Source organism: Trypanosoma cruzi, genomic scaffold (genome assembly GCF_000209065.1).
Source record: "Trypanosoma cruzi strain CL Brener 1047053517167 genomic scaffold, whole genome shotgun sequence".
Lineage (NCBI taxonomy): Eukaryota > Euglenozoa > Kinetoplastea > Trypanosomatida > Trypanosomatidae > Trypanosoma > Trypanosoma cruzi.
In genome coordinates, this window is record NW_001849497.1 from 103,661 (window position 1) to 122,367 (window position 18,707).

General features: G+C 59.8%; 1 protein-coding gene and 2 pseudogenes across 1 annotated transcript, besides 7 other annotated features; all 3 read right to left on the reverse strand.

Annotated features, from left to right (window-relative positions):
* Nucleotides 1-13,151: part of a sequence feature (areas not merged during assembly with more than two copies in the genome that could not be assigned to a particular haplotype) that runs on past the window's edge.
* Tc00.1047053511797.220 (dispersed gene family protein 1 (DGF-1), putative) lies at nt 593-10,852 on the reverse strand (the record flags this gene model as incomplete). The annotated part of the gene is made up of 1 exon (XM_813381.1): nt 593-10,852. The coding sequence occupies one exon, from the start codon at nt 10,850-10,852 to the stop codon at nt 593-595; it is 10,260 nt and encodes a 3,419-aa protein (XP_818474.1).
* Nucleotides 13,152-13,163: a sequence feature (heterozygous, Esmeraldo-like haplotype).
* Nucleotides 13,164-13,983: a sequence feature (areas merged during assembly that could not be assigned to a particular haplotype. This can correspond to areas where the two haplotypes were merged or to regions with more than two copies in the genome that were merged during assembly.).
* Nucleotides 13,792-13,940: a sequence feature (A-rich).
* Nucleotides 13,984-14,016: a sequence feature (heterozygous, non-Esmeraldo-like haplotype).
* Nucleotides 14,017-14,197: a sequence feature (haploid, non-Esmeraldo-like haplotype).
* On the reverse strand, nt 14,044-16,569 carry Tc00.1047053511797.240 (annotated as a pseudogene).
* Nucleotides 14,198-18,707: a sequence feature (areas not merged during assembly with more than two copies in the genome that could not be assigned to a particular haplotype).
* Tc00.1047053511797.260 lies at nt 17,882-18,707 on the reverse strand (annotated as a pseudogene; the record flags this gene model as incomplete).

The window sequence follows — 18,707 nt, forward strand, 5'->3', positions numbered from 1 at the left end:
CCAGGGCGAGCCGGAATCACGGCAATGTGTCGCGCCTCAATACATAATCCCGCTCAACGGAGTTCCTGGAAACCTGGAGTCCTGCTACCACACTGTCGCCGCTTTGCTCCTGAGAATTGTAATGCCTCCTGCATGCAAACCCACGGTAAGGCAGAGCCGCAATTCATTACTTCCAATAGGCGGTTCGCTGGATCCCTCCTCCATTGCACAAAATGAGCGCTGATTTCCTCGCACACAACTCCACGAAATTACAGTCCGATACAACACAACATCAGGAGCAACAAGGGCGACAGTACAATCCCCTTCCACACAGTCATCATGAAACGGGAAAAACTCCTGAAAGCACCCGCTCAAAATAAGAACACATCGATAGAAACAACAATCAACAATACCGTCGGTGCTGTTAACGATGGCTGGCTGTGGGGCGCAGCACATCCGTGGCTCCGCACCCTCCCCCATCAACCAACACCGCACGCCTGTCAGTTCCACGTGTTGCACGTCACAGGAGGGCGTGATCAATTTTGCCTCTCGCACTCGATGCACACTCGAGCAGGCTCTGTGCGTCTGAGCGGGTGTCACCAGCCATGAGCTGCTACGGTGGTGCGGGTGGTCGGTACAACGACGCAACGGTGGTGCCCGTGGCGTACGAAAATGACGTCCTTTCGTGGAGCTTCTGCGTCTCTTCGTCGCTCTCCTCGTCATCGCGCAGCAGCGCCTCCAGCCCTCCACACCGCGGCTCGCGCAGCTCCTGCCAGTGGCGGTCCTCCACGTACCACACAACGACGCCGTACACAGTGATCGCAAGCAGCACAGCGGCAAGCAGCAGCACGATCGCCACGTACGCCTTCGCACCGCCGTCGCTCGGCGCAAGGTGGTTTGCCGCGCTCACCAGGCATAGCACAGCAAGGAGCACAAAACTCGCCGTGCGCATCACCGTCAGGAAGGCCGAGCGCATCATGTTCGTGAAGGCAACCACGCCCGCGCCCGCAAGCAGCACAGCCGCCATGCAGAAGTACTGGACGTGGCAGCCTCCCACAGGCGGGTGGACAGCCGCAATCAGGCACACCACAGACAGCACCGACAGCTGGAACACGCACCAGTACACGTGGCTGCCCCTCATGTTCGTCAGCATGCCGCCGTACATCCGCTGCTGCGCCGCGGGGCACCAATACCCGACGGGGTACAGCAGGCGCTCGTGCAGCGGCTTCCTCGAAAACTGCCAGTACTTCGTGAAGCTCGCGCCCGTGTGGCGAGCAATCAAGTAGCACACGCCAGCAGGGAACGCCACTCCGTAAAGCACGCCAACAACGCCAATCACGCGGTGCTGCACGCGGGCACTGGGCATCGCCAGTGCAAACACGGAGCCAAAGAAAATGCCGAGGTGCATCGCGTGCGCCACAACGTACGTCAGGCTCGGGAAGCGCATCGCCGCCCACGCACTCGCCGCGTCCACGCCGCGCCATCGCTGGAAGGCGGCCGTCACACCGCAGTGCACGCACCCGAACACAGCAGCGAGCAGCGCGTTGCCCACCACCATCCACAGCGGGTCAAGGGCAGCGAACACCGACAGGAAGTACGGCAGCGCAGCGGTGTTGGCACGCTCCTGCGCCGAGGCGCATGACATCCTCGCGAACACGCCAAGTGCCTGCATCTCCAGGATGGAGCCCAGCCCGCCAGTCACCACCACGGCAACAGCCGCCGCACCCGCAGCAACGCCGGTGATCGCCGAGAGGGCGCTGGCAGCGGCGGGCAGCATGTCGGACCTGATCGTGAAGGTCCCAAGCAGCACACCCTTGCAGCCGCCGGACACCGCCACAGCGTCGCAGCGAATGACTATCGTCTCGTCGGCAACAATGAAGTAACCGCGGTGCACGGGCACAGCCAGCTCCAGGACGGTGGACGGATTCGTTGCGTTGCGCACCCACGTCGCGTTGCTCAGCATCGCTCCCCACGGACCGCCAAACCCGCTCGGCTGCGCCGTCGACACCGGCAGAAAGCTCAGGTGCGTGCCGAGCTGCGGGTGGCTTGTCCATCGAAACGGTGGCGGCAGCGCCACCATCAGCCGTGTCGGGGCGGCGCTCCCACCGCCGCGAATGTCGTTCTGCGTCAGACTCCCACCAGCCGCCGTCGTCGTCACAGCAAGCGTCGGGCACGCCACGTCGTTCCACCACAGCGTGCTGCTCACCGAAACTGTCGGGGTCCGCGTGGGCGGCAGCGCCACCGTCTCCGTCACCTGCAACGTCTCCGTCGGACTGTAGTGCGTCGCGTTCAGGCTCGGCGTCCACATCGCCGTCAGGCTGCGCGTCTCCGTCAGCGTCGCCGTGTGGCTCAGCAGCGGCATGCCGTGGGTGCGGTTGCACCCGTCCACGTGCGGCAGGTACACCGGCAGGCAGTCGCGCCCATACCCGCCCTCAGCACAGCGGCAGCGACACGACCCCAAAATCGCCCTCGTCGCAGCAGCAAAGCAGCGCACGTCGGCGTCGCACACACCACACGCCACGGGGCGGAATTTCCCGATGATGCCGGCGGACCTGTAGTCCATCGGCTGCAGCGCCTGCCCGTTGAGCGTCAGGCACCCCACGACGAACTTTCGGCCGGCGCCCCCAAGCGCAACGGTGCCGTCCATCACGACAGGCCCACTGCCGGCGTTCCCGTGGAGCGTCAGCGTGCTCTGCACGAGTTCCGCACTTCGCGGGTACGACGGCACCGACAGAAGCCTGCCGCTGATGCTGTTGCCGCGCACCGACAGCCACGACCCGGACGCAAACGACGCCGACCCCCGCAGCACCAGGAGCGCGCCATCGGTCAGCGCACCGGCGTTGTCGTTCACTACGACGGCGGACGCGTTGGCCTCAACACCGCTGTCGAACACCAACCCATGCGCGGCGTACACCTGGCTCCCCGACACGCGCAGCACAGCACCCCCCGACGCAACCACGCGCGCACTCGCGTACAACGCATAGTCGCCACCGAGCACAGCCGCGTCCAGCGCGACACCGCCACCGACAAGCTCCAGCACCGCGCCGTCCACCACCACCGTCCGCCCACCAGTCATCACGGTCACGAGGGCCACGCCAGACACAACCAGCACGGACCGCACGAGCCGCAGGCCAGACAGCACAAGCACCGGTGCGTACGGCGAGGACTGCGAGCCGGGAAGATACACAAGCGGCGTCGACCTCGCGGCAACCAGCAGGGAGTCGGTCACCGTCAGCACGGACCCCGCGGGGAACGTGCCGGTCAGCACAAGCGCACCGTTCAGCGCCTCCACATCGCACACGGACAGCTCCACCGGCCCGCTCTCGTCGCTCCCCGCCGCTCCCGCACCGCGCAACGCTCCACCGCCCATCACGTACAGCACGGCGCCGTTCAGCAGCGACACGTTCTGCACAACAATCCGCACGCCGTCCCGCGCCATCCACGGCACGTAGAGCACCGGACTCACGCCGTCCAGCACAACGTGGCGCAGCGTCACCTCGCTCGCGCCGGCAGGCACAACGAACACAGACCGCACCGTCACGCCCTCGCGGACAAACACACTCGACGCAGTGCCCACAGCAGGCGGCAGTGCGGGAGCTCCCACAGGCACGCACGCCTCGCCGTACCCGCCGCTGCCGCAATCGCACACGCACACACCGTTCCTCATGCTCGCCGACGCAGTCCCGGGCGCGTAGCAGTGCGTGTCCCTGTCGCAGGCGTCGCACCCAGCAACGTCGATGCTCCCAGCGTCGCCAAAACCAGCTGCTGCGTACTCCTCCACCGTCGACAGGACACGGCCACCAGCGTCGTTGCACGCCACCCTCAAATGCGCCCCAGCCGCAAGTGACAGGCTCACCAACACCATCCGCGGCAGCAGCGCTCGGTTGCGCACAAAGCTCAGCGTGCTCCCAGCAGCGGTCACAGCGCCAGCGGCGTAGAGCATCTCCCTCGAGACGCCGTCGTGCACGTTGCCCTTCGCCAGCAGCATCGACCCACCATCCAGGCTCACCGTCGAATAAAATGCCACCGCGTAGTCCTCCGTCGTCAAAAATTCGTTCCGTACAAACGCCACAGCGGAGCCCGACATGCGCACAGCCCCACGCACAGACACCGCGTGCTCGCACAGCAGGAAGTCGTTGTCAACAAACGCCACCACGGAGCCGCCACTGGCAGCAACACCGCCCTCCACCGACACGCACAGCCCCAGCGCCGTCTGCACCGACAGCCCGTCCACGTACAGCGCACCGCGCGACGACAGCACCACGCCGCCAACAAACAACACGCCAACAGCGTCGCGGAACACAGCCGCCACCTGAGTGCGCGCGATAGTCAGCACGCTTCCAGTCAGATTCACGTTGTGCACCACGAGGCACGCGGACGCTTCGCCAAGGTCGTAGGTACCGCGGTACGCAACACGCTTCTCTGCAATCAGCACCGAGTCCACCACAGTGACGCGCGAGCCCGGCGGAAATCGGTTCGCCACCAGCACACCGCCACCGGAGCACGACTCAAGCCCGCTGACCAACACATCGGCGCGCTCGCCAGCAGACAGGTCGGACCGCCACCCAACAACGTACAGGCTCGCTCCGTCCACAAACGTGCAGTTCGCCAGCGTCACGTTGCACACGCTCCCTGACATCAACTCCAAGTCCACCACGACGTCCGCCGCAAAGGTCACACCAACGTAGCACAACACCGACGTCCCGACACCGGCGCTCACCTCCACATCCACACGCACGTCCCGCACGCACCAGTCGGCGCCGTCGGTGCTCGGTGGCTCGGGGACAGCGACGGGCAGGCACGCATCGCCGTGGCCGCCCTCAGCACACGTGCAGGCGCAGCCATCACTCGAGGCCATCGTCGTGTACGCGGGGAAGCACGACGCCACGAGAGCGCATGGGTCGCTGCAGGTCAGGATGGTGGCGTTGTACACGGACGGGATGCTGTATTTTGTTCCTTCCTCGCCGTTCACGGTGTTGCACGCCGCCACAATCGCTCCGTTTGTGAGACTGCGGGACCTTTTGGGTATCCGAAAAACGATCGGCGCGCCAGTGCTGGACATGAATTGGTTGCCAGACACAGACACCGCGGAGTCGCGGAGTTTCACCCTGGGGTTCAGAAAGAGAAAAGCTTCCGATGGGGATTCACGGCAGAGGTTACCGCTCAGCTGCAGCCAGGAGTTGTAGTAGATGTAGGAAGAGTAGCTTGAAAAAAATACAACCGAGCTTCTCTGCATGTCGTTGCCCTGAAACACAACCGCTGACCGGGATTCCACACGTAACGCCAAAATTACTAACAAAAAGTGCCTCACCGGCCTCGCCACAACGTTGCCTCGGATCACCATGGCAGAGTTGTTCAGCACCTTCAGCGATGAAAATTGGCCAGACCCTTCAATATTTATCAGCGTACTGTCACCGCCAGCCATATGAAACGTGTTGCCTACCACCGCAAACACGGATTTCCATAAAACCCTCAGCGAAGATCCGACAACGTAAACGGCGCTTGACGATGCCGTCACGCTCTGAAACACATTGCCACTCAGCACCACCGCGGAATCTTTGCTGATCGCCAGTCCACTCATCGCAACACACGACGGGCAGTCAAGCTTCAAACCCGGCCGAGGGATCGGCCTCGTAACCGTGAAGCGGTTCCCGCTGATCGTGATGTTCGTGTGCGGTGGAAACACACCCTCCGGGCTGAGCAGTGCGTCACTAAATGTGTTGCCGGTGACGACGATGTTCAGAGACCCCACAGCGGCGTACGCGTTGCCCAACAGTAACAGCACGGCGCCGTCCCTCCACGTGCATCCATCGAACCTGACATTCGCCACGTCGCCCGTCATCGCCCCTATCAGCACCGTCAGGCTCATGCCGCCCCCGCTGAACGTCACGTTGCGGTAGCACAGCCACGACAGCCCGCTGCCCACAGTCTGCGCAACCTCGGGGTACTCCATGTCGCTGATGCACTCACCAACCGGCGGCGGTGACGGCGTGGGTGTTGGTGATGGTGGCGGCGGGCCAGCAGGCACAGGCGCCGGGACGCACACATCGCCGTGCCCTCCAGCAGCGCACTGGCAATTGCAGTCAATGACAGCCGTCGTCAGCGGAGCAAAGCAGTCGCCATCCTTCGTGCACTCCCCGCACGCGGTAACCGTCGTCACGCTGGTGATGCCGTGGAGCTCCAGTTCAGCCGCCGTCGTCACCAATCGTCCCGCGACCGTCAGGCACCCAGCAACAAACCGGTAGCCGGCGTCAGCCCGAGATAACAGGGACACCGACAACCCCGTCGAGCCCATCTTGCAGCCCGTCAGCGTCACCACACTGCTGCTGTCAATGCTCACGAAAGCGGAGCTACTGTCGTAGAACATCGCACCCACTTCCACGTCGTTGTCGCGCCAATCCAGCCAGCTTGACCGCTGAACAGTCCACAAGTCATTGTTACAGATGGCGTAGCGCACGGAGCCGCTGTTCCCCACCACGCGCAACACGCTGTGATCCGACACGTTGAATACTTGTCGCTGATAAAGCAGACTTACCCCGGAGAACATCGTATTGTTTAGCAGCGCAATAACGGAGTGGTCACTCACACTGAGCCCGTACAAGTAAAACAGGTGTGTGTATCCATCAAAGCTGCAGTACCGCGCGTACAGCGAGCTGCCACCCACCAGCGTCAGCGTCCCTGTCGAGTACACAACGAACGCATCACGCTTCGTCGCACGCGCCTTGATGTTGCTGATCAACAGCGAGGACGCACTCAACACGACGTCTCCCAGCAACAATACGCTCAACGTGTTCATCCTAGTGTCCAGCAGTTCAGACTCGGAGGACTGCACCGCATCAACCTCCGTGACGGCGATGTCGCAGTGCTGCGGGAGGGCACGTATAAAAGCAACGGTGGAGGATCGCATCACCGTCTGGCTCACGCGGATCAGGACGCCAGATGACTCGGCCGCCTCAGCGCCACCAACAAACTGCAGCGCGGCACCCTCACGGAACGTGCACCCGGTGAGCGTAATGTTGATGGGGAGATGCAGCGGCATACTGTTGAGGAAAAACGTCAGCATAGCACCCACGCCGCTGAATGTCACGCCCACGTAGCAGTGGTGCGTCTTCCACATGTTCAGCGTAACGTTCGTCAGCGTCTGGTTCACCACGCAGCTCGTGTCGCCGTCAACGGCTCTCTCCGCCACGGGCGGCACAACCGCGTCGGGCACCTCGAAGGGAAGACACGATGCGCCATGCCATCCGTCCTTGCAGCTGCACGAGCACGAGCTGCGGTCCACCGACTCCGTCCCGGGCATGTAGCACGCCGCGTCATCGTTGCATGTGCCACACCTGAAGACTTCCACCTCCTCCGGAAACACATCGTCGTACGACACCTCCTCATCGCCCTGCAGGTTGCACCCAACGACAAACCGCGCGGGTAACTCAACAATCGTGTCTGGCGGAGAAAAATCAGCGAAGGGATAACTATTGTCCACCTGACGGTTATATGCAAGCGCCACGGTGGTGCCGCTGCCCGATAACCTAATTTTTTGCAAGGAATGCAGAATAATTAATACTGAGGCTGCACCCACGCTGTTGCCCTCCACACGCCACTGCGCACCTCCGTTGAGGGTCACCGAGCCAGACAAATACACCAGCGCGGAATCAAAAACTTCAGTACCGCCAGCGAAGGTGCAGTCCGCCACTCGCAGCAGCCCCGCGGAGCTCACGGTAGTATCCCCAAAAAGAATAACGCCATTGACCGAGCTCATCGTGTTGTTCTCCACGTCAAAGTAGCCGCCGTTCTTCACTCCAACAGAATTAACGCAAACAGATGATTCCACACTGTCATCGTCCTCCGTTGTGCTCAGCGTATTTCCCTTCACAATAATCCCGCCACCATCAACAACACCATTGAAAAAATAGACTGCGTACCTATCCGCCCCAATGTAGTTGTCAAGTAGCAGCAGCGTCATATTCGCACTGAGAGTAAACTTCGCAAAGGAAATGGCGTGGCCCGACGTCGTCACAAGCGTACTGCCCACCACCAGTATCTGGGAGCTCGCGCCGAAATCACCTCTAAACTCCAATGCACCAAAATCCAACATCGAAGAAGTCACTTCCACGTGCACACGCGCACCACTCCCCCTGATCAACAGGCCCACGAGGACACACTGCAGCAGCGTGATGTTCAGTGTATGCTGTGGCGCGTCAAAATACGACAGGTCCAGCAGAATCGCGGCGGTAAAGGTCACGTTGACGAAGCACAGACCACGCACACCGGGATCAGGAACGTCCACGGAGCTGATGCTGCCACCGTGCACGCAGCGGACCTCCGTGTCCTTCGCGTCGGGGAGCGGAAGCGGCCCAAGGCTGTCCGGAACCACAGCTGGCAGACACGTGTCACCGCAGCCGCCAGCAGCGCACACGCACTCACAGCCGCTGATGCTGCTCGTCCTCGCTGCAAAGCACACGGCGTCCACCGTGCACGCGCCACAGTCCAACACCGTCACGGGCGTCCAAATATTGAGGTCGTCTTGGTAATTCGTCACAGGAGAGCCCATTGCCTCGTTGCACACGCCGTAGATGGTCGGGCGCGTGTCGGATGGTGGTGACCACTTGGTTGTCATACAGGTAAAGGTCGAGTACGAGCCGTACGTGAAGTTGTTGTCAAGTATCGACCACACACTCTGATCGCGGAACACCATGCCGTAGTGGGCAGCCACGTACACAACGTAGGCGGTGCGGAACTCGTTGCTGCGGTGCACCAGCCAGCTGCCGCCAGTCAGAGCCAGCGTGGCTGCCATCAGCATGGCAAAGCCGAGACGGAACGTGCTGGACACAACCTGCATTACGCTACCGCCAGCCACAACAACATCCTTGAACACACACGCGCCTTTGTCGTATTCGGTGCTCGGTGCACTCCACGAGCAGTTCTGTATGGAGAACACGGAGCCGCTACCAACACGCAGGTCCGACGCAAGAGCGTACATCACGTGCGTCCGCGACCTAATAACGCAGTTGTCCATGTAGAAGGCGCTGGACAGGTTCACGCCAAGGCCGCGCTCCACGAGGATCGCAGCGCACGAACACCCGCCACACACCAGCGTCGACCGCGTCATGACAAAACACGTCGACAGAAGCCGGACGCCGTCCAGCACAAGCGCGGGGCCGTACCGGGATCCCTCGTGTCCACGGGTCGCCGGCACGTACTGCGACCCGCCAACCGTCGCGCGCAGCGTTGAGTTCGCCAGCAGGAAACGCGAGTGCAGCGGCATCGCGCCATGCAGCACAATCGTGCCCTCCAGCGACGTCACGTTCGTCATGTTGACGAAAGCGTGGGGCATCAGGCGCGCCGTGCTCTCGCTGAGGCCACCAATCCGCAGCTGTGCGCCGCCCGCAAGCACGCAGTCGCGCAGCGTCACGTTCAGCGCGTCAGCGAACGCATCCATCGAGCGCAGGTCCACCGTCACAATGACCGGTCCGCTGAACACCACCGAGTCGAAGCACGCCGTCGCACGCCCGCCGCCAACCGTCACCGACTCCGTCAGCGTCACGCCACTCACGCAGCCCTGCGCACCGCCACCACCGCCACTGGCCCTCGCAGGCGGCACGTCGAACGGCAGGCACGCCTCGCCCACGCCGCCGGCACGGCAGCTGCACACGCAGTCGGAGAACGACGCAGTCAGCGCATCGAAGCATGCCAACGCGGCCGCACAGCCGTCGCACGGCAACACGCTCACGGAGGGCAGGCCGGCCATGCGGTAGTCGCCGCTGCTCCGCAGCACCCGGCCGCCAGCACGGTTGCACTGCACCGACACGACGCCGCTCGTGATCGCCAGCCCGGAGACAAGCGTCGCGCCGGTGGCAGCGCAGCGCGCAATCGACACGGTGCCGCCGCTCAGCGTCACCCCCGACAGCGATGTCACCGACGACGCCTCGCCCACCGCCCACACGCCGTGCAGGTCCAGCCACCCGCCGTCACCGACCGTCCCACCGTCGCAGCGCACCAGCGACGACGCAACAGACCCCTCGACGCCCACAAAGCGCAGCACCGAATCAAGCACCGCAAGGCGCTCGCCAAGCACAATGCCGCCGCCGCTGCTCACAACCGACACGTTCGTCACGGAGAATACCGACTGGCTCCGCAAACTAACACGCGACGAGGACGCCACATGCATCGCGGAAGCGGTCGGACCGCCCGACGCCTCCAGCGACACGCCGTCAAGCACCACCGCGCTCGACAGCAGGTCCACACCGCCGCCAACGTACAGCGCCGACCCGCCCGCCTGCAACGACCTCAGCACAGTGTTGCTCACACGCAGCTGCGTCTGCAACAGCGACGTCGCGTGCAGCACAAGCGGCGAAGCCACCGCGTCCGTCAGCCCGCTCAGCTGCGAGTAGTGCATCGGTCCCGGCGTCACAATCGTCGAGTCACGGACCGTCACGTTCGTGTGTGCCGGCAGGTTGTACACAAACACAAGCGAGCAATAGCTTCCGGACAGCCCGCTCACGCTCACCTCCAGGCTCCGGTCACTCGTCGGCTCGCCGCTGTAGCCCCGCACGTAGATCTGCGCACCGCCGTCGCACACGCAGTTCCTCAATTCGATGCGCAGCGCACCGGGGAGCATCGCCGCCACGTCGAACACCACAGCCACGCCGTTCGTGATGTACACGCCGTCCATCAGCGCCGTGTCCACGGCACGGCCAACCGTGATGGCTCTGTCCACCGTGCCGCCCCGCAGTCGCAACACCACCGCATGCACCGCGGGCATCCATGCCGCCGCAACCAGCACCAACACCACAAGCAGCGCCACACGCACAGCCGCAATGGCCCTGCACCGCACACGGTGCCGGCTGCGCGGAAACTCATCCACCGCAGGCCGCATCCACCGACCCAGACACGTATCAGCAGGGCTGTCGTGGCGTGTCTCACTCGCCCCGTCGACAATAACTCCTGTCTATCAAATCCCTTTCTACAGATGGCGAATCCAGTGACACGATTCCGCCAGATCGTTATAATAATACTGCTAATCCTAATACTGCAATTAATCCCCAACACCTTGAAACGATAGTTGTGCTGGTAAAGCAAAAGTATCTCTAACTGCACGCTCAAAAAAGAATAAAAGACAGCAGCAACAGTATCCAAACACAGTGGCACGCAGAGGCAATCCGGTCATACACAATCCCCACCACAGTACAGCCGCCGACACAAAGCCGCGCAGACGCAATAAAGCCAGTGACACCATCGCCCCCCCACCACCCACACAACTCCGTACAGCCACCGCGCGTCGTGGCGTGGATACAGACTGGTGGCGGTGAACCAGTCCTTCGCTCACACCTAGCAGGACAGAGAGCAGCGGGATTGGCTAACAACTCTCTCCGTGCGGCATGTGTCCTTCCCGTGTTTGCAGATGAGAGTGGTGTCCCCGTTTTCCAGGAAATTCGCAGGCCGCCGTCAGTGAGGGAGGTGCTGATCATCGTTCTGTGCGAGGAGCGGGCAGCGGGCAGCGGGTGCAAGATGGCGCAGAAACACATTCAATGCGCCGCCGGGGCCAGGGGCCAAGCAAGGCAAACAGTGGCGGATGGTGAAGTCAAGCGCATACGGCGTGAAGGACCCATCCATATCACAGTCACCAGAGAGCACGCGAGCACAAAGTGTGCAGACAGCGCTGGGGATCACAGCAAGTGCGACTCGGACAGTGTGACAGACAAGCAAATTTGCCTGCTGCCAGGACAGAGCACAAACGCGGTCCCAACAGTACCGCAGCACGGCCGATCCCAGAGGGCGGGGACGTGGTGCCTCCATTCCTCGCGGCATCACAGGCCTGGGCTCGAGAGGGCACCAAGCCCTTTCGCACGGACCACAAGCAGCATGGAGAAGCTACGGCAGAGGGCATGATTGCGGTACTCCCGTTTGCGGACATCTTCAGCTGGAGGCAGCCTGCCTCCCGGTGAGGCTGTGTGCGCGTTCCATGCTGCCGCTGCAACACACTCGGCCTGCTCCACTCTGACCGTCCAGGTTCACCAGTGGCTGTCACGGCTGCCGCGCGGAATGGTACGCCTTGCTGCTCGCACAGTGCATATCCAACCATGTGGTCACAGCTGCCAGAAGCGTTGCACACACCGAGGTGGAAGCATTCCAGTCGACTTCACGCAGGACAACGACGGCATGTTTCCGTCGTGGCAGCATGCCTGCCGGTCGCGGGATGCCGTCCTCCGTTACTGCAGTATACAATGGCAGATGGTGGTCCGAGTCCATGCAAAGGGGTGGATGTCCAGTGGGAGACACGCAGTACGCGTTGCGCAGTCACGTCGGGAAACGAGACGCTGCGGCCGCTAATCCGCGTTGCCTGTGCCGGGTCGTCGGACAGCTCACACTCCATGCCGCTTGGGGTGGCGGCGAGGTTCTCTCCTGCCGTCGTTGACGTAAGCGACCGTCACGCAGCTCATGGTGTGAATTCGGGTCGCCCGCAATAGGCGCTGCAGGACCAAGGCGACAAATGGTGCTCGCAAATTGAGCAGCGTGAGCGATTGCCAGAAAAAGGCTGCAGAGGTTCACCACGTACATGCTGGGGCTGGCCGATGGGCACATGCGGAAGGCAGTGGTCTCCAGGCAGTTGTTGCCAGCAGCTAGGAGCGCTCGCACAGCAAGGCGTGGCGCACCAAGAAGGCACGCCACCAGCACGACCACTGCAGGCCTGGTGGAAGTCACTGCAGCCAACGCGCCGCGTCGCTGGGGCGCCCTGGTGCCTGCACTCCTGCAGAAGAGCGGTTTCAGTCTGGTGCTGCGCCAGTCGAGCAGCAAGGGCAATCCTGAAGGGCGAAGGGCTGGAAGTTCCGAGCTGCCAGATAACTACGAGGCCATCCTCATCGGGGCTGCGGCTCCTGCGGACACCACCGCAGCGGGTGATGCTGACGGAGTGACCGCAATAAAACGACTGTGCGGTTCTGTCAGTTGAGCCGCAGGCAAACCGCCTCGCCACTCCACAGACAACAGAGCGTGGGACCTTCTCGAGGGGTGACGCCGCCGTGGTCCCCATCACGCTCGCAGCAATGCCCTGCCGCAATCACCCCCGCAGAGAGACAATAAAAAATGTGTGGATGTGTGTCGAGAACACAGCGACTGTTATCGCCAGAGGAGGCCATCGTGGCACCGTCCGTCACGCGCCAGCACACACCGAGCAACGCCCGCACCCGGCAGAGCAAAACCAAAGAGGAGAAAAGAATGACCCCAAGAGCAGGCAGCATTTTCACACATGGCGGGCATCGTGCAGCCGCGTCAGCTGGCCTCCAGCGAAATAGAAAGAGCATTCCTGCAGTGCACTGTGCAAATACTTATGTGTGCTGGAGGAGCAGAAGAGAAGAGGAGCACAGGGAGGCACATCAGCACAGCAAGAGGCACAGCTGGATGGCAGCGATACATGCGGCACGGCCCCAACCTCAACAATCACGCACGGTGGCAGCGCACACACAGCCACAAAAAAAAAAAAATGAAAGAAAAACACGGCGGCAGGGTGTGTGGCGCTGCGGGTGTCTGCCAGCCCTGGCCGCAAGAAAACAAAACAAGAGGGAAAGAAATGTGTGCTCCGCCCCACAGGCCCTCGTCGTACGCCCACACGTCACGGCTCCCTCAGCGCGCCGTTCGTCGCGGCCCCTCCTCATGCGTGCAGCAGGCGAGGCGCACAGGGCCGTCGTCATGAGCGTGTCGGTGGGTGTGCGAGTGGAGCAGTTGGGCGGGGAACACACGGCACCCCTCACAGGAAGAGCGCAGCAAAAAACAATTAAAAGAGTGGAAAAGAAAAAACGCCCATAGTGATTGCCCCCAAAAGCAAAAGAATAAAAAAGGATAAAAAATAAAAAAACAAAAGAATGTAATAAAAAGAAATACTCGCACAACACAATAAAGAAAAATAGTAGAAAAAGCAAAACCAGAAAAAGCATAACAAAAAACTTAAAAACGCGCAACAAAGCAAACAGGGGGGAAAACAATGTTATTTAGGAAGAGAAATTCATTACCAGGTGTGTGTGTGTTGATGCAGGGGAGGTCGCAAGTGTCCCACGCGGCTGCCAGTCACTCCTCACAGTGCCGCAAACCCCCACAGTCCCAACAGCAGAAGAAACAGCGATGGCACCATTCCGCTCTCACGCATGGTGCCAGCGTCGTTGTTATTCCCTGCGACAAATTTCCAACGCTGCTGCTAAGTGCCGTAGCATTGACTTCCTTGTCCTGTGCATGGATCCCCTGGCCATTCGATATTCCCGCCGTCTCCCCATTCGCACCACTGCTCCCCATCAACGATTCCTGTTTTGTCTGCTGTGATCCGCCAGGAGTAGACTGAATCGCTGTACCGGCAATAGGTGTATTCACCGGAGATGGAATAGGGGCTTTATTCGGCTTTAGCGCAGTAATCTCCGAGAAAGTCAACGGGCGGTTGTACAGCAGGACGTTCGTCACCGTCGCAGACACGCCTTCTTGGCCTCTTTTGTTGTCTGCGCTGCCTCCATCCCCTCCAATGTAGAAGTGTGAGATTCCTTTCGAATCCTTATTTTCCAGTGCACATGGCGCTTCTCCCACACGCTGACCATCGACGTACGCGGAGCCATGGGTGCCGTTCTGTAGCATAAGCACCAGCTGGTGTGTTGTGCCTGGCTCCCAACCGCGGCTGTGCTCCGTCGTCGGTTCTCCATCGCACAGCAATTCCCACTTCTTCTCTTTTTTGTACGACAACTCCATAAGTTTGTCTTCACCGTCCAGACGCACACCCACCACTGGAATAGTACCATCCTGCGTCGGCTCACCGTCGATGGACACCGTCGCCACAAGAGTGAAGTTGTAGTTCGCAAAGTGGTACAGCTGATTCTCCCCCTGCTCGCCAACGGGCCACTCCGCCCACGCTCCCTGGAACTTCACGCCCTTCTCTGAATCCACTGTGGCCGCTGCTGCACCGCCATCATTCACCTTTACCGTGGCGTTCACCCCGAGGTACTCGTCCCTCCATGTCTTATCAAAGAAGTTGCCGGACAAAAAGCCAACCAGCCCAGCCGTGACCTTCACAGCGCTGCAGGCATCGTCAGGTGAGGCACTCTTCTCAGGACTCCCAGAAGGGCACAGTTTGGAGACACGCTCGTCCACTTCCTTCCAGGTCGCCAGCACGTCCTTCACCCGCTGCAGCTGCTCAGTCAGAAGCACAGAGACCATACCGAGTGATGATCTGCCATTGCCCCTCTTCTTCTCGTACAGTGCAATCAACTTCTCCTCATTATTATCTTTACCACTTTTGTACAACAGGGAGCTGGCGGCAACGTCCTCTTCATCTTCTCCAGATATCGGCCCAATATCAACAATGTGCGTATTGTCCGTCAGCCAAAGACGGAGTTCACCGTTTCGATTATCTTCTCCGTTCCTACTCGAATACACTGGCAGAGTGACAAGCATCACGTCCCTGTCCTCAAACTTCGCTGTGATGAACCCGCTCTTAGCGTCCCTCCCGCGTCTCTTACCTTCCTTTGGGCTGCCCCACACGCGCGAGAGTGTCCCGAGTGCCTCCGTCCACAAATCCCCCTTGTCGCCAGACTCGTACACCCTGCGGCGGCCATCATCACACACTGTCATCATCATGAGTTTGTCCTTCTCCCACTCCACAACGGAGGGATCACCGCAGCCACCGTCAGACATCCCCTTCGACAGCTTCCAAATTTTATTATCCCTCGAGGAATATAGGATCAGCGAAACGGTCTTTCCATCATCTTCAGTGCCCCCATTCTCCTTCTTCTTGGCTTCCACTGGAAACACAAGCGTACCGTCATCCATCTTTACACCCGATCCGCCGCCGCCAATCACGGAATTCAACGATTTGAGTTGTTCGTCATTGGAATCCCACGGGATAACGTAAGTATCATTCCAAAAAATTCTGTTTTTACTGCCTTCACCACTGACGTTCCCCTTCACCAGCAAAAGTTCAAATGGAGTCGCCTCAGACGCAACCGCTTCACAATTGCGGGCATTTTCATTTATGTAGATTCCAGCAAGCATGTAAATATCACTTCCCCTCACGACTGTTGTTGGTCGGAACACAAGTACTCCCGTCCCGCTTTGGGAAGCAGCCGCAACTACTGTTTGGGAGGGGCATTCCCCTCCGTCAGTAGAACATTCCTCCAGTACTTCCGTCTTCACCTGAGTTGTTTCCAGGGCTTTTGGTGTTCCATCACTCAACTTTAGGAGCTCCGAGGCAATCCCAGTAAATGTGTATTCCTTCTTCTTGTACTGCGCCTCGGCAACGGCAAACACGTCACCCTTCATCTCAACAAGACTGGGAACACGAAGCAAACTCACCGTTTCTTCACCTTTCACATCTCTCCAAACAAAACGTTTACTCTTTGAAGATTCCGGACATGACGCCGTCTCATCTTCCGCAGCTGCACCAGTGTCGCAGCACATCATCATAAAAAGAAGGAGCACCACCGCAGAGCAGAAAAGATGCCGGGACATGTTGGGCCTCTGCGGTTCACTCTCTCCTCCTCCTCTCCTCCTTCCGCTGGATCCGGTCACGCGGCGACGGTTGTGTGTGCGGGGTGCCTTCACTGCAGCAACAGGTGAGTGCATACAAATATGTGTGTGTGTGGGCGGTGTGTGTGCTGTTGTTGGTCCTTCAGTGCCTTCGAATTTCACAGTAGCGATTAGCGCTTGTTTTCCTTCCTCGTGTGATAGTGGACGAAAAGTGACAAAGAATATGGATAGAAAAGGTGAAACAGTGAGCACCGTCACCCACCCACAGCGAGTGGCACCATCATCCCCGCCGCAGTCACTCCCAACAGCAACAACTCACGCACACAGACACACGGAACGAGAAGGGAGAACAGTGCACCGGGAACACACAGCGAATGCCACCAGCAGCAGGACTCATGGCGGGTGCGTAATTATTCGTCACACATCAGCACGCACTGAGCAACGCCCACACAAAAAACAATCAGCAGGATCCAAAAGGTTCCAACCGCCTTTCGCAGCACCTACGCGCTGCCGCCAGTCCGTTTGCTGCTGTCTCCTCCAGCGCACCTGCTCCGCCACCGCACGTGCGGCACCACCCCGCACAGCCAGACAATAACGCATCAAATAATCCGCAGCTGGAGAGACACGTCGGCACGCTCAGCTGCTCGGCGGGAATCCATACACAGTTATCCCAGGCACTATCAATGCCACGTCACCCATGGCAGCACTCCAAGAAAGTCACGCTCGCCGCACGGCAACAAAACAAAACGCGGTGTTGCGTCATTCCTCCTCCCAAGTGCCGCCACAGCCAAAATCCTGTGCGTGCGTGCGTGCGTTTTCAGCGTACACACCGCTCCACAGCGTGTGCAACACGGTCTGAGTGTGTGTGCATGTGCATTTGTGTTTGTCAGCGCCTACACTTGCGGAGCAACTGTGCGGATCAAGAGAGAGCAAATAAAGCAACAGCAGAGAGAGAAGCGGATAGCACACACGCAAATTCCTCATATCATAAACACACACGCAGCCCGCGGAATGGGTGCTCTCAACCACAACACAAGTAAAACAATGAAAAAAACAAAAAAGAAAAAGCCGAAGCGTGGGACGACCAGCGCACACACTCTCATTGCTCCCGCAAAGCCCAACAGGGAGAGAGAGAGAGAGAGGTCGCCCACTCAATGCAATAAAAACAAAACAAAGAAACAGTTACGGTGCTCCGCCCATGCAGCCAGGCAGGACGGCAGCGGTGCGTGTGGTGCAAAAGAGAGCACCAACGGGCCTGCATGGGTGTGCATGCATATATACAATGGGCACATTATGTGTGTGCTTCGTGGGGTGAGGTGAGGGCGAGAGTCCATGCAAGGGGACACACACAGAGAGAGGGAAGGAAAAGTGTGTGTGCGGGCGGTGCACGGCTCTCTCTCCCTCACTCTCACGCGGCCACCATCGCAGCAGCAGCCGCACACGCAACAACAAGAAGAAGAGGCAAAAGAGGGGAGGTGAAGTGGGAGACCGCGGTGCTGCCGTCAGTGTCGCCAGGCGTCGCAGTGTCATTTCTCTTGGTGATGGTAACATTTTCTGTTGGGGATTCTTCTCCTGCTTGAACTTCCGTTGTTGGTGATAGTTCTGCGGAGGATGATCGTGGAGTTGTTTGTGTTACTGGTGGGCTGCTGGTATTAGGCGTTGGGCTTTTAGTGGCTTTCAGACCGACGTCTCCCTTCTCCTTCTCCTTTTCAGCTGCATCCCCACTATCATTTGGAATTTCTGCGGCTTCTTCTGAATTAGAGGAGCCCTGTTTTGCTTTGGATCCTGACCTCTCCCTTGGATGCTCGTTGGGCACTGCGGTCCCAGGAGACACTGTTTCCGAGTGCCGAACACTTTCTGGGGATTGCGTCTCCTGAACGGATGGTGCATCAAGAGCGGAAGATAAAGAAGTGCCACCTGCAGAGAGAGGAGTATCCGAAGAGTCACCTTGAGGACTGCCACCGCCTCCTCCACTAGTTCCACCACCGGAAAATAAACTGACAACAGAAGATGGATTGCCACTATCAGAAGCAGGAGTCTTCAAATCAACACCTCCACCCTCCTTAGAACCTTCAACAGAACTGCCAAAGGGTTGAGTTTCATCCGATACTTGTGGTGATGCTGCTTTTAGTGGTATTTGTGGTCCTACTGCTGGTAATGGTGGGGGTTGCTGGTAATTGCGGCGGTTTTACTGCTTGACCCCTATGTCCTGCATGTCCTGCTGCTGGATCTAC